Genomic DNA, 13570 nt, shown 5'->3' with positions numbered 1-13570 from the left:
AATACAGTGGTGAGATCACAGCTCAGTGCAGCCTTCACCTCCTGGGTTCAAGCGATTCTCATGCCTCAGCCTTCCGGGTAGCTGGGACTACAGGCATGTGCCCCCATACCTGGCTAATTTTTGTATTTTTAGTAGAGATGGGGTTTCACCATGTTGGCCAGGCTGGTCTCGAACTCCTGACCTCAAATGATCTGCCCATCTTGGCCTCCCAAAGTACTGGGATTACAGGTGTGAGCCACCGTGCCCGGCCTAAGATGCTTCTTCCCAAAAAAAGTGCAAACAAACGTCACAAAATATGAGGAAACATGTTCAAGTCACAAAGGACTGGACCAGCCTGGGTAACACAGTGAAATCTCATCTCTACAAAAGGTATAAAAATTAGCTAGGTGTGATGGTGCATGCCTGTAGTCCTGGCTACTCAGCAGGCTGAGGTGGGAGGATTGCCTGAGTCCAGGGAGGTTGAGACTGCAGTGAGCTGAGATGGCACCACTAAACACCAGCGTGGGCAATAGGGAGAACCTGCTTCAAAAAAAAAAAAAAGTCAACAAAAAGACAACCCAATTTTAAAATGGGCAAAACAGGCATGGTGGCTCATGCCTATAATCTCAGCACTTTGGGAGGCTGAGGCATGTGGATCACTTAAGGTCAGGAGTTTGAGACCAGCCTGGCCAACATGATGAAACGCTCTCTCTACTAAAAATAGAAAAATTAGTGTGCATGGTGGCTCACAACTGTGGTTCTAGCTACTCGGGAGGCTGAGGCAGGTGAATCGCTTGAACCGAGGAGGCGGAACTTGCAATCAGCAGAGGTCGCGACACTGCACTCCAGCCTGGGCTAAAGCGCCAGACTCTGTCTTAAAAAAAAAAAAAAAGATAAAAAATAAGGGCTAAAGATCTCAAAAGATATTTCTCTAACGAACATATACAATGGCCAATTAGGACATGAAAAGTTGCTTAACTTTGTTAGTCATCAGAGAAGTGCAAATTGATACTACAATGAGATGTCACTTCATACACACTAGGATGGCTAGAATGAAAATTGGTGGCTGGGCGCGGTGGCTCACGCCTGTAATCCCACCACTTTGGGAGGCCGAGGCGGGTGGATCAAGAGGTCAAGAAATCGAGACCTTCCTGGTCAACATGGTGAAACCCCGTCTCTACTAAAATACAATAACAAAAAAATTAGCTGGGCATGGTGGCGTGTGCCTGTAATCCCAGCTACTCAGGAGGCTGAGGCAGGAGAATTGCCTGAACCCAGTGGTTGGAGGTTGCTGTGAGCCGATATTGTGCCATTGCACTCCAGCCTGGGTAACAAGAGCGAAACTCCATCTCAAAAAAAAAAAAAAAAGAAAAGAAAAAAGGTATTGGCAAGGGTGCAGAGAAATTGTAACCCTCACATGCTGCTGGTGAGAATATAAAATGGTACAATTGCTTTGGAAAACACTTTGGCAGTTCTTCAAAAGGTTTTTAAAAAAATATTAGCTGAGCACGCTGGTTTATGCCTATAATCCTAGCACTTTGGGAGGCTGAGGTGGGTGGATCACCTGAGGTCAGGAGTTCAAGACCAGCCATGGTGAAACCCCATCTTAAAATAAAAAATTAAAAAAAAAATGTTATTATATGATCAGGCAATCCCACTTAGGATATACCTAAGAGAAATGAACTTTGAAAATGTCATGCTAAATCAGTTCCCAAAGACCACATATTGTCTGATTCAACTTATATAAAATAAATGTCCAGAACAGGCAAATCTATAGAGGCTGGTCTTTGAGGAGAAATGGAATGAGCATGAATGGGGAATGAGAAAGAATTTATTTTGGGGGCAATGAAATGTTCTAAATGGAGTTAGTGTTGATTGTGCAAGTCTGAATAAAGACTATTGAATTGTGCACATTTTTATTTTACTTTATTTTATGGAGATGGAGTCTCGCTCTGACGCCCAGGCTGGAGTGCAATGGTGCGGTCTTGGCCCACTGCAACCTCCACCTCCCGGGTTCAAGAGATTCTCCCACTTCAGCCTCCCGAGTAGCTGGGATTACAGGCACCTGCCATTATGCCCAGCTAAATTTTGTATTCTTGGAGAGACAAGGTTTCACCATATTGGCCAGGCTGGTCTTGAAATCCTGACCTCAGGTGATCCACCTGCCTCAACTTCCCAAAGTGCTGCAATTACAGGGTGAGAGCCACTGCGCCCGGCCTGAATTGTCACCTCAAATGGGTAAACATTATGGTGTGTGAACTGTGTCTTAATAAGGATATTTTTTGAAGTTTGCTGGTATAAAGCCATTGTAATGTCTTATTAATCACATGCATGTCTCATCTATTCCTTGATTTCCTCGATTTACAGACTCAGTCTAGTCTAGCGTATCAATGAAAAGCAATTTCAGCTGAAAAAAATTCCTATCTGTAGGCAAGAGAAACAAATAGTATGGTAGTCGTTGGTGTTTCATCTGAATTTGCTTCTGATTATCACCTCCTAAATAGATCATTAAAATGTTTTAATCTGAAGAAATGGTAACAGTTATATATGGTTGTACTTCCCATATGGTTTAACTTGAAGGAAGGGTTTGTGTGGATGACAGCTGCATTCTTTGTATTCACAGTAGTTAGATCTATAAAGTTGTTGAATTAACGAAATGCAACTAACACTGAATTAGTAAAAACTGAACCATGGCTCCTGGGAGAAATACTTCGTTAGGTTCCTATGAACCTCTAGTCAACACTTTTGTCAACTGATCAATATGTAACGTTGTTTTATATGTGTTTCTGTTCAAAGACACCTTATTTAATATGTATTTCTTAGAAATAATCCATATTTACAATAAAATTTCAATGACAGTATTTTGGTATAATGTACTCTAGTGTACTGAGATTGTACTACTTTTTTTTTTTTTTTGAGATGGAGTCTCACCCTGTCACCTAGGCTGGAGTGCAATTGTCGCGATCTTGGTTCACTGCAACCTCCACCTCCCAGGTTCAAATGATTCTCCTGCCTCAACCTCCTGAGTAGCTTGAATTGCAGGGGCCTGCCCAACTCCTTTTTGTATTTTTAGTAGAGACGGGGTTTTAGCATGTTGGCCAGCCTGGTCTTGAACTTCTGACCTCGTGATCTACTAGCCTTGGCTACCCAAAGTGCTAGGATTACAGGTGTGAGCCACCTCGCCTGGCCTGTACTACTTTTCACTGTCACAGAATACACATATATAGTACCCACAGACAGTAAACAGTATAACATACTGTACAGTTCCTGAAGGAAACACATTCACTACTGTGCACACATACTGTATACCATAGAGTACAGCAATACAAAGAAAGTGAAAAAGTTCAAAGATTGAGTATCCTAAGTTTTTTTTCTTTTCTTTTTTTTACTTTTCTGAGACCAGCTGGGTTATGGAGACCCCAACACAGGCGGCGTTGAAGGTATTAAGAAACGAGAGAGAGAGAGAGAGAGAGAGAGAGAGAGAGCGCAACGGAGGGCCAACAGCCTTCTGAGCTGAAAGCTGAGTATCCTAAGTTTTATAAAGATAACTAAAATCTTATGTTGACAGAGTTACAAAATGTGGGAAAAACCTCTGGACCTTGGTTTGTCCCACAGAAACCAGAGGAGGGGTGAGTGAAATTTATTCTGCAGAAGAGGAAGAAGGTGACAGGTCACCTTTGGAGTCTGGCTCTCAATACTTGTTGAAGGAATGGGCAATCTTTCTTCCGAAACGGCTTGAGAAATTGCATCAGCCTTGCCTGCTTGGCTTTCTGCCTGAAATCTTTAAGCATCTCATTATAAGGGGCAAATGCAGTGGAGGCCAGCCATTTAAATTTGAGGCTTCCATCAAGCATAGGGTCACACTCTTCCATGTCGCTAAAAATTTTGTCCAAGGCAGAACTCCACTCCAATATTTTGGCTGCTGCTGTGTGAGGGAGCATTCTGGAACTCTTGGGCCGACTTTCATGGCGATCCTCTTCATCCACTCCAATGCCTTGTTTTGCCATCTCATCCAGGTCTCTGTTGGTTGGTTCCACTGCCTTATTTGCCAAAATTTCCTCCACATCTTATCCTTCATGTCATCAAAGCCCTCTCCACTTATCTGCTGTGCCATATGCATTATGCTTCCGACATGGTTCTTCATATTTTCTGTAACACCTTCAAAGCCTTCAAAATTCTCCACGCAGTCTGGCCAAACATTTTCTCAACAGTTTTTTAAATTTTAATTTTAATTAGTTTTTTTTTTTTTTTTGAGACCAAGTTTCGCTCTTGTTACCCAGACTGGCACGATCTTGGCTCACCGCAACCTCTGCCTCCTGGGTTCAAGCAATTCTCCTGCCTCAGCCTCCCGAGTAGCTGGGACTACAGGCACGCGCCACCATGCCCAGCTAATTTTTGTATTTTTAGTAGAGACGGGGCTTCACCATGTTGACCAGTATGGTCTCGATCTCTTGACCTCGTGATCCACCCGCCTCGGCCTCCCAAAGTGCTGGGATTATAAGCGTGAGCCCCCGCGCCTGGCCTTAATTAGTTTATTTTTTTGAGACGGAATCTTGCTCTGTCGTCCAGGCTGGAGTGCAATGTTGCCATCTCTGCTCACTGAAACCTCTGCCTCCCGGGTTCAAGCGATTCTCTTGCCTTGGCCTTCTGAGTAGCTGGGATTACAGATGCCTGCTACCACACCTGACTAATTTTTTGTATTTTTAGTAGAGATGGGCTTTCACTATGTTGGCCAGGCTGGTCTCGAACCCCTGACCTCGTGATCTGCCCGCTTCAGCCTCCCCAAATGCTGGGATTACAGGCATGAGCCACCACACCTGGCCAACAGTTACTGATAGTAGCCTGCTCAGTGCGGTCCCAGGCTGTGCCAGCATAATCAATGATGTTGCGTATAGTGAAAGACTTCCAATAGTCCAGTATGGTGGTTTCCTTGTTGGCCCTGAGAGCCTCACAGGCCGTCGTGTAAAGCGCCCTTGTGTAGTGTGCCTTGAACGCTTTTTTTTTTTTGAGACGGAGTCTTGGTCTGTTGCCGAGGCTGGAGTGCAGTGGAATGATCTCGGCTCATTGCAACCTCTGCCTCCTAAGTGCCTTGAATGTTTTTATTATGCCCTGATCGAGGGGTTGGGTGAGAGATTTTGCGTTTGGGGGCATAAAAAGAACTCCTCTGTTGGGGTGTGCCTTTTCGAGTTCTTTGTAGCAATGGACTGGAGCCGTATCTAAAATTAATAAAACCTTGAAGGCAAGGTTTCTGCCCTGGAGACAGAGTTCAGCTTCTGGGATGAAGCAGTTGTGGAACCAAATGGACATCGTCCAGTTTTTTGTTCCACCTCCAATGGACTGGCAGATGGTTCACGTATTTCCCACTAAGTGCTTGTGGATTTTGGGCTCTGTACACCATTGGGGTTTGCACTTAAAGTCGCCCTTGGCACACACTAACAAGGTTGAATGATCCTGGTATGATTTAAAGCCAGGGGCTTTGGATGCCGCTTGCATTATGTAGGTTCGTTTGCCAACATCCTTGTAAAATAAGCCAGTCTCATCCGTATTGAAAACCTGCTCTTCCACATAACGCTTTCCTGTATAACACTTAGCAGGTATTTGTAAAATTCTTCCGCAGCCCCTTGATCTGCAGAACTTGCCTCACATGCAAGTTTAACATTTTTCACCCCGTGTCGCCTTTTGAAACCCGCGATCCAGCCAGCCCTCGCCGAGAAGGGCTTGACATTTCTCTGACCCTGGGTAACGTGACCATAGATTTTTTTTATTTTTTTTGGTTTCACAACAATGCTGTCCACTATTGTTGTTGTTTTTTTTTTTTAATCGGTCGACATCTCATGAATCCACAAATTCAGCCGCTTTACCATCTTTTCCATAGTTTCATCACGCACTATGGAGGTCACTTTAGCACTTTCCGGAGCGTCCTCAAGAACAGATTGGTGAATTTCCTTTTCCTCTTTCTTTTCTTTTTTTTTTTTTGAGAAGGAGTTTCGCTCGTTACCCAGGCTGGAGTGCAATGGCGCGATCTAGGGTCACCGCAACCTCCGCCTCCTGGGTCCAAGCAATTCTCCTGCCTCAGCCTCCCGAGTAGCTGGGACTACAGGCGCGCGCCATCATGCCCAGCTAATTTTTTGTTGTTGTTGTATTTTTAGTAGAGACGGGGTTTCACCATTTTGACCAGGATGGTCTCGATCTCTTAACCTCGTGATCCACCCGCCTCGGCCTCCCAAAGTGCTGGGATTATAGCCGTGAGCCACCTCTTTCTTCATGTACCGGACTGTCGACTCGTTAACACAGAGCTCACCGCCATAACTCATGCATGACAGGAACTTATCCAGCACTCTGGCTTTCTCCATAAAGGCACATCACGGTCTTCTTGCGCTTAGGAACGATGGGCAGAGCTTCAGCACTATGCTTGCGGGCCATTTTAAACAGCAAAACCACCGACAAAAAAGCAGAAAAATGCAGACACACACAAAAAAGTGTCAGTAAACAGACTGCGGAAAGGACTCTGTTTACACCACGGGAGCTGCAACGAGAAGGCGGCGCTTCTGCCTAGTTCAAACCTCTGTTGGTAACCTGCACCTCCGCCAACTCCAAATTTCCACCCTCTGCGCATGCCCGGGAAGAACCCCAAAAAGGACTGTGATGATTGATTTTGGGGTTACCAATACATTTTAGCGAGTAAGTTTGTATTTGACAATAACTCATGATTAATGAAGGTGGCCTGTATTTCCACAGATATGTAATTTTATTTAAGCAGATTTATTAAATAAAGGCGGTGAGGCAGCGCCGAGTACTACAAGTTCCAGCATGCACTGCGTCCGGGCGAGTACCGGCTCCCCGCGAGGGCCTCAGGGGCGCCAGCCCAGAGGCATCGGCCGGAAGTGTCGTAGGCGACCACGTGGCACTCTCTGCGCATGTGCAAAGCGCTGTCGGGGCCGCCCTAGCTGCTGCCGCCGCCCTCCGGGCTCTATGATCTTTCCCTAGAGCTTTGCCGTTGGAGGCAGCTGCTGCGGTCCTGCAAGTTTGACCAGCGTCGAGCGGCAGCGACATGGAGGAATTCGACTCCGAAGACTTCTCGACATCCGAGGAGGACGAGGATTACGTGCCGTCAGGTGAGCGATTCCGCCTGAGGCGACAGGAGGATTGCCCCGCCCCACGCCTCACGTGAGGCTTGTTCGGCTCCCGCGGGGGTCGTGCCAGTGGCCCGGGTGGTCCGGGGGGCGCCCGTTCTCGATCGTCTCGGGCCCCTCAGTCGTGACTGTCCCGGCCCGAGGCGTGTGCGCGTGGCGGTTCCGTGCCGCCCTCCTCCTGGGCCAGCTCCGGCCGCCGCCCCCTCTTGCAGCGCGGGAACCGACACGTGAACACGGTCCTTTCCCTGGGGACGCTCGTCGGTCGGCCCCGAACGACACCGCTGCTTTAGGAATCGGGGAGGCAGTCCGAGCGTTGGAGGCTTTCTTCAGCCCTAGCCCGAGAGATCACCTGGCCACCACCCCGTCCAAGATAGCGCTGTTCGCTTTCCGCCTCGTTGTTAGAAATTTCTGATAGAAAGTTCCCCCCGTGATGCCTTTTGCCTCTCTGCGACTTCCACCCATCTTCTCCTCTCAGAACTTTCTTTCCATAGGGACCTCAACCCGAATAGGGCGAAAATGAATCTTGCTGAAGAGACCTACCTCTTCCCCCTTCTTGGTCTTCCCCAGACATACCCATCTCCTTGAAAGTATCTTCATCCATACAAATCCTCATTTGAAAGACAAACACACAAACCCAACCCAGGAGGTCTCCCTATTCTTGTTGTTTTATTTTGTTCTGTTCTGGTTTTTTGTTGTTGTTGTTGTTTGAGACGGAGTTTCACTCTTATTGCTGAGGCTGGAGTGCACTGGGACGATCTCGGCTCACTGCAACCTCCACTCCCGGGTGCAAGCAATTCTCCTGCCTCAGCCTCCCGAGTAGCTGGGATTACAGGCACGTGCCACTACGCCCGGCTAATTTTGTATTTTTTAGTAGAGATGGGGTTTCTCCGTGTTGATCAAGCTAGTCTCAAACTCTCGACCTCAGGAGATCCGCCTGTCTTGGCCTCCCAAAGTGCTGGGATTACAGGCGTGAGCCATTGCGCCTGGCCTGTTGCCATTTTCTAATATATCACCATGATATATCTTGGTATGAATATTTTCAGCCATTTTGCTGAGCCTTCCGATAACTTTTTTTCTTAGACTTTTTTTTTTCTTTTTCTTTTCTTTCTTGTCTTCCCCCGTCTTCTTTCTTTCTTTCCTTCCTTTTCTTTCTCTCTCTTTCTTCCTCTCTCCCTTCTTTCTCTCTCTCTCTTTCTTTAAATAAATAGAGACAGGGTCTTGCCACGTTGCCCAGGCTATTCTTGAGCTCTGCGGCTCAGCTCAGGTGATCCCGCCTACCTTAGATACAGGTGTGAGCCACTGCACCCCGCCTAGAAAATGTTTTGGCAGTTTCCTTTCTCCATTTTTTGCAATCTTCATTTTTCATATGTTGAATTTCATGTTAGACTTCCTGGGCTGGTCCTCTAATTTTAATACTTTTTTGTCTATCCCTTGGACTTTGTACTTCATGGGAAATTTCTAAGGTTTTTTTCTTTCTACTTTTCTATTGCCTTATTTTCTCTTTTCATATTTTTTATTTATTAACTGTTTTTTGTTATTTAACTCTTAACTTTGAATAATGTTTTAAAAGGGTTAATTCACTTTATTTTTCTTGTATAAAAACCCTGAGTTGTAGCCACAGCTGGAGCTTGGGTTCTCTGCCCAGAGACTCTGGTGTGGGTCTTGACGAGGTGGTCAGTGAATTCCTGATAGGGAGACTTGGCGAATACAGTCTGCTTCTAGGGGTCGATGGTCAGGTAGCTGTAGGTCTTAGAGATGGCATCAAAGGTGGCCTTGGTGCAGTTACCCAGGGTGGCAGGGCAGCCCCTGGCTGAGGTGTAGCAGCCATTGATACCAGCCATCACGAGTAGCTTCTTGGGCACTGGCGCCGAGATGATGCCAGTGCCCCTGGGCGCGCGGATTAGGTGCACCCGCCCAGAGCTGCAGCGCCCTGTCACTTTGCAAGGGACGGTGTGGGGCTTGCTGATCTTGTTCCCCCAGTAGCCTCTGCGCACAGGGACAATGGAGAGCTTGGCAGATGGCAGTGGCCACCTCCTTGGAGCAGTTAACACCCAGACCAACGTGGCTATTGTAGTCCCCAATGGCAACAAATGCCTTGAATCTGGCGCGCTGGCCGGCGCACATCTACATCTACACCGGCATAATCTTCAAAATCTCATCCTTGAGAGAGGCCCCCAGGAAAAAGTCAGTGATCTCAGGTTCCCCGCTTCCTCCAGGGACTTGATTTTCATGTCCTTGACCAGGCGGCCCAGCTTGGTGACGGGCATTCACTCCTTATCCTCTGCCTTGCCTTCGCTACCCTGTCCACGTCGGCAACCCCACCCCGGAAGCCACTGCGGTTCCCCATCCCCGCCCCCCACTGGCGTCATCCGCCGCCATTTGGTGTTTTCTCGGAGAAAAAACACTATAAATATATTTTATAGCATTATGTTCTTTTGTAAATGCAGTATCAGCACTTAACATATAATTTTTAACTTACAATAACATTTAGTCTTTTTTTTTTTTTTTTTTTGAGACGGAATATCGCTCTTGTCGCCCAGGCTGGAGTGCAATGGCGCGATCTCGCCTCACCGCTACCTCCCCCTCCCAGGTTCAGACGATTTTCCTGCCTCAGCCTCCCAAGTGGCTGGGATTACAGACATGCGCCACCACGCCTGGCTAATTTTGTATCGGGATTAAGACGTGAGCCACTGCGCCCGGCCATACTTTACTCTTTTCAATATACTGTTCTCTGATGTTTGTCAAACGCCTAGAGTTGTGTAACCACCAGCAAAATGAGCAGTTTCAAGCCTCCCACCATCTTAAAAACAAAAAACAAATTTCCCCTGCCCCCTTTGTAGTTAAACAACTCTCCTTCACCCCCGCCCCAGCCATTAGCAACCATTGGTCTGTTTTCTATATAGTTTTGCCTTTTTCAGAATATACTCTAAATGGAATCATAACATTAGGTAGCTTTTTGTTATCTGGCTTTTTCCACTTAGCATAGTGCATTTGAGGTTCACCTATGTTGTTGCTCATGTCAATAGTTAGTGCCTTCTGTTGTTGAAGGCTAGTCCATTATATAAATATAACACAGCTTATTCTGCATTAGAAGGACACTGGGTTGTTCCAGCTTTTGTTGTTTTGTTTTTTGGAGTTGGAGTCTCGCTCTGTTCCCCAAGCTGGAGTGCAGTGGCACGATCTCAGCTCACTGCAACCTCTGCCTCCTGGGTTCAAGTGATTCTTCTGCCTCAGCTTTCCAAGTAGCTGGGACTACAGTTGCGCGCCACCCACCCCCAGATAATTTTTGTGTTTTTAGTAGAGATGTGGTTTCCCCATATTGGACCGGCTGTTCTTGAACTCCTAACCTCATGATCCGCCTGCTTCAGCCTTCCAAAGTGCTGGTATTACAGGCATGAACTGCCTCGCCACGCCTCCAGTTTTTTATGATTACAAATAAAGCTGTTTATAAATATTTACACACAGCTTTTTCTGTGCACGTGAGTTTTCATTTCACGTGGGTAAATACCTAGGAGTGGGATTACTGGGCTTTTTTGTGATATGATTTCTGTGGGCAGCATGTTTGAGAGTTCGAGATGCTTCCTCCTTAACAGCACTTGGGGTGGTCAGGTTTTTGTTTGTTTGTTTGTATTAGCTAATTCTCCTTTAGTTTGCATTTCCCTAAGGATGTAGATTCTCTTTTCTTGTGCCTATTTGGCATTGTTTTATCTTTGGTGATGTGTCTTTGTCCATTTATTTTTTATTTTTATTTTTATTTTTTTTGGGACGGAGTTTCGCTGTTGTTACCCAGACTGGAGTGCAATGGCACGATCTCGACTCACCATAACTTCCGCCTCCTGGGTTCAAGCAATTCTCCTGCCTCAGCCTCCTGACTAGCTGGGATTACAGGCACGCACCACCATGCCCAGCTAATTTTTGTATTTTTAGTAGAGACGGGGTTTCACCATGTTGACCAGGATGGTCTCGATCTCTTGACCTCGTGATCCACCCGCCTCGGCCTCCCAAAGTGCTGGGATTATAGGTGTGAGCCATTGCGCCCGGCCTCTTTGTCCATTTAAAACATTGGGTTGTTTCAGTTTTGGAATTATATATTCTGGTATAGTTCTTTCTCAGATTTTTTTTTTTTTTTTTTTTTTTTGCATCTGGATGTCCAGTTCTTTTATTATTTGTTGAAAAAATTCTTCTTTCTCCATCTAATTTCCTTTGCATCTTTGTAGGAATTGGCCATACTTGTATAGGTTTATTTCTGGACCTCTATTTCCACAGTGTTTCAATTCCTATAGTGTTGATTTAAGAGCAGGAGCACAATGGTGTGATCTTGGCTCACTGCAACCTCCACCTCCTGGGTTCAAGTAATCCCCCGCCTCAGCCTCCTGAGTAGCTGGGACTTCAGGTGTATGTCACCACGCCTAGCTAATTTTTTGTATTTTAGTAGAGATTGAGTTTCACTGTGTTGGCCAGTATGGTCTTGATTTCCTGACCTCATGATCCGCCTGCCTTGGCCTCCCAAAGTGCTGGGATTATAGGTGTGAGCCACAGTGCCTAGCGACCTTTTTCCCAATCTTATGGGGGAAAAAGAAATCAGTGTTTCACCATTTGATGTGGTGTTAGTTACAGGTTTTTCACAGATGCCATGTGCATATGTGTTTTTCTGTCTGCCGTTTAAGCACTTCAGCATTAAGCAACTTACTACTAACGCAGTCACCTAACATTACGCGGTACGTACCAGTTGTGCTCTGCATTTTACTGATGAAAAAACTGAGGCACAAAGTCTAAGCAAATTGCTGAAGTTCATCCAGCTAGATAGTAACTGAGCTGGAATGTTAACCTTGGCAGTCTGCATATATTGTCCCTCAGAGATTCCTTTATCGTGTTTATTAAGTTCCCCTCTGTTCCTGATTTTCAGAGAGGTGAATTTTGTCAAATGCTTTTTCTGCATCTATTGATTTAATTACATCTGTTTTTTTGTCTGTTAATATGGTAAATTACAGTGATTGATTTTTCAAATTTCTAACAGACTTATTTCTGGGAGACAGCTCACTCAGTCGGGATATATTTATACGTTGCTGAATTTGGTTTGCTGATGTAGTCAGCCCTCTATCTTTGGTTTCCACATCCATGGATTCAACCAACTACAGATAGAAAATATTTGGAGAAAGTCTGGACGCAGTCACTCCTGCCCATAATCCCATCACTTTGGGAGGCCGAGGTGGACGGTCACGTGAGGCCAGGAGTTCGAGACCAGCCTGGCCAACATGATGAAACCCTGTCTTTACTAAAAATACAAAAATTAGCCTGGTGTGGTGACCTACCCACTTAGTCCCAGCTACTGGGCTGAGACACAAGAATTGCTTAATTACCTAGAGTGGAGAGCAGTGGTGCAATCAAGCTCACTGCAGTCTAGAACTCCTGGGCTCAAGTGACCCTCCCACCTCAGCTTCCCAAGTACCTGGGACTACAGATGCACACTATCAGGACCCATCTAATTTTTTATTTTTTCTGTAGAGATGAGGTCTCTCACCATGTTTCCCAGGCTGGTCTCAAATGCCTGGCTTCAAGTAGTCTTCCTGCCTTTGCCTACCAAACTGCTGGGATTACATGGGTGAGAAAACCTGGATGTATTTGTTTTTAAAAGAAACAGTGTTTTGCTCCGTCACCAAGGCAGGAGTGCACAGGCACAATCACAGCTCACTGAAGCCTTGACCTCCTGGCCTCAAGCAATCCTCTTGCCTTAACTTCTAAAAATGTGTGTTTTTTTTGATTCACAGTTTTAAGACTCTTTAAGAGGCCAAGTGTGGTGGATCATGCTGGTAATCCCAGCACTTTGGGAGTCTAAGGTGGGCAGATCCCTTGAGGCCAGGAGTTCAAGACTAGCTTGACCAACATGGTGAAACCCCATCTCTACCAAAAATATAAAAATTAGGCAGGAGTAGTGGCGCCTACCTGTAGTCTCAGCTACTCTTGAGGCTGAGGCAGGAGAATCACTTGAACTGGGGAGGATCGTAGTGAGCCAATATTGTGCCATTGCACTCCAGCTTGGGCAATAGAGCGAGATGCTGTCTCAAAAAAAAGTGGATGGTTATATCTGTACTGAATGCGTACAAACTGTTTTTTCTTGCCCTTATTTCCTAAAGAATACGGTATAACAAGTATTCATATAGCACACTTTATTAGGTGTCGTAAGTAATCTAGAGATGACTTAAAGTATGCAAGAGGATGTACACAGGTTATATGTAAATATGATGTCATTTTATATAAGGGACTTGAACATCTGCGGGTTTTGGTGTAGGGTGGCAGAGGTCCTGGAGTGTGTTCCCCAGAGATGTAGAGAGACATCTGTATTTTGTTGAAGATTTTTGCGTCTTTGTTTATGAGGGATATTGATCTGTATTTTTTTTGTTAATTTCCTTCTGTGGTTTTAGTGTCAGATATTGTAAGCCTCATCAAAGGGGGAAACA

At 45.8% G+C, this 13570-nt stretch overlaps 1 protein-coding gene across 2 annotated transcripts in view; it reads left to right on the top strand.

The window, feature by feature from the left end:
• The first annotated feature begins 6951 nt into the window (after nt 1-6951).
• CFDP1 (craniofacial development protein 1) overlaps nt 6952-13570 on the top strand; it is a 133130-nt gene continuing 126511 nt past the window's right edge. For both annotated transcript variants that reach the window (XM_054248629.2, XM_002761154.4), the window contains exon 1: nt 6952-7094. In XM_054248629.2, coding sequence (XP_054104604.1) covers nt 7031-7094 — 64 coding nt within the window. In that variant the 5' untranslated portion in view covers nt 6952-7030. The remainder of the gene's footprint in view (nt 7095-13570) is intronic.

Source organism: Callithrix jacchus, chromosome 20 (assembly GCF_049354715.1).
Source record: "Callithrix jacchus isolate 240 chromosome 20, calJac240_pri, whole genome shotgun sequence".
Taxonomy (NCBI): domain Eukaryota; kingdom Metazoa; phylum Chordata; class Mammalia; order Primates; family Cebidae; genus Callithrix; species Callithrix jacchus.
Note: the sequence above shows the minus strand (reverse complement) of the source record. Positions and strands in the feature narration are given on the sequence as shown.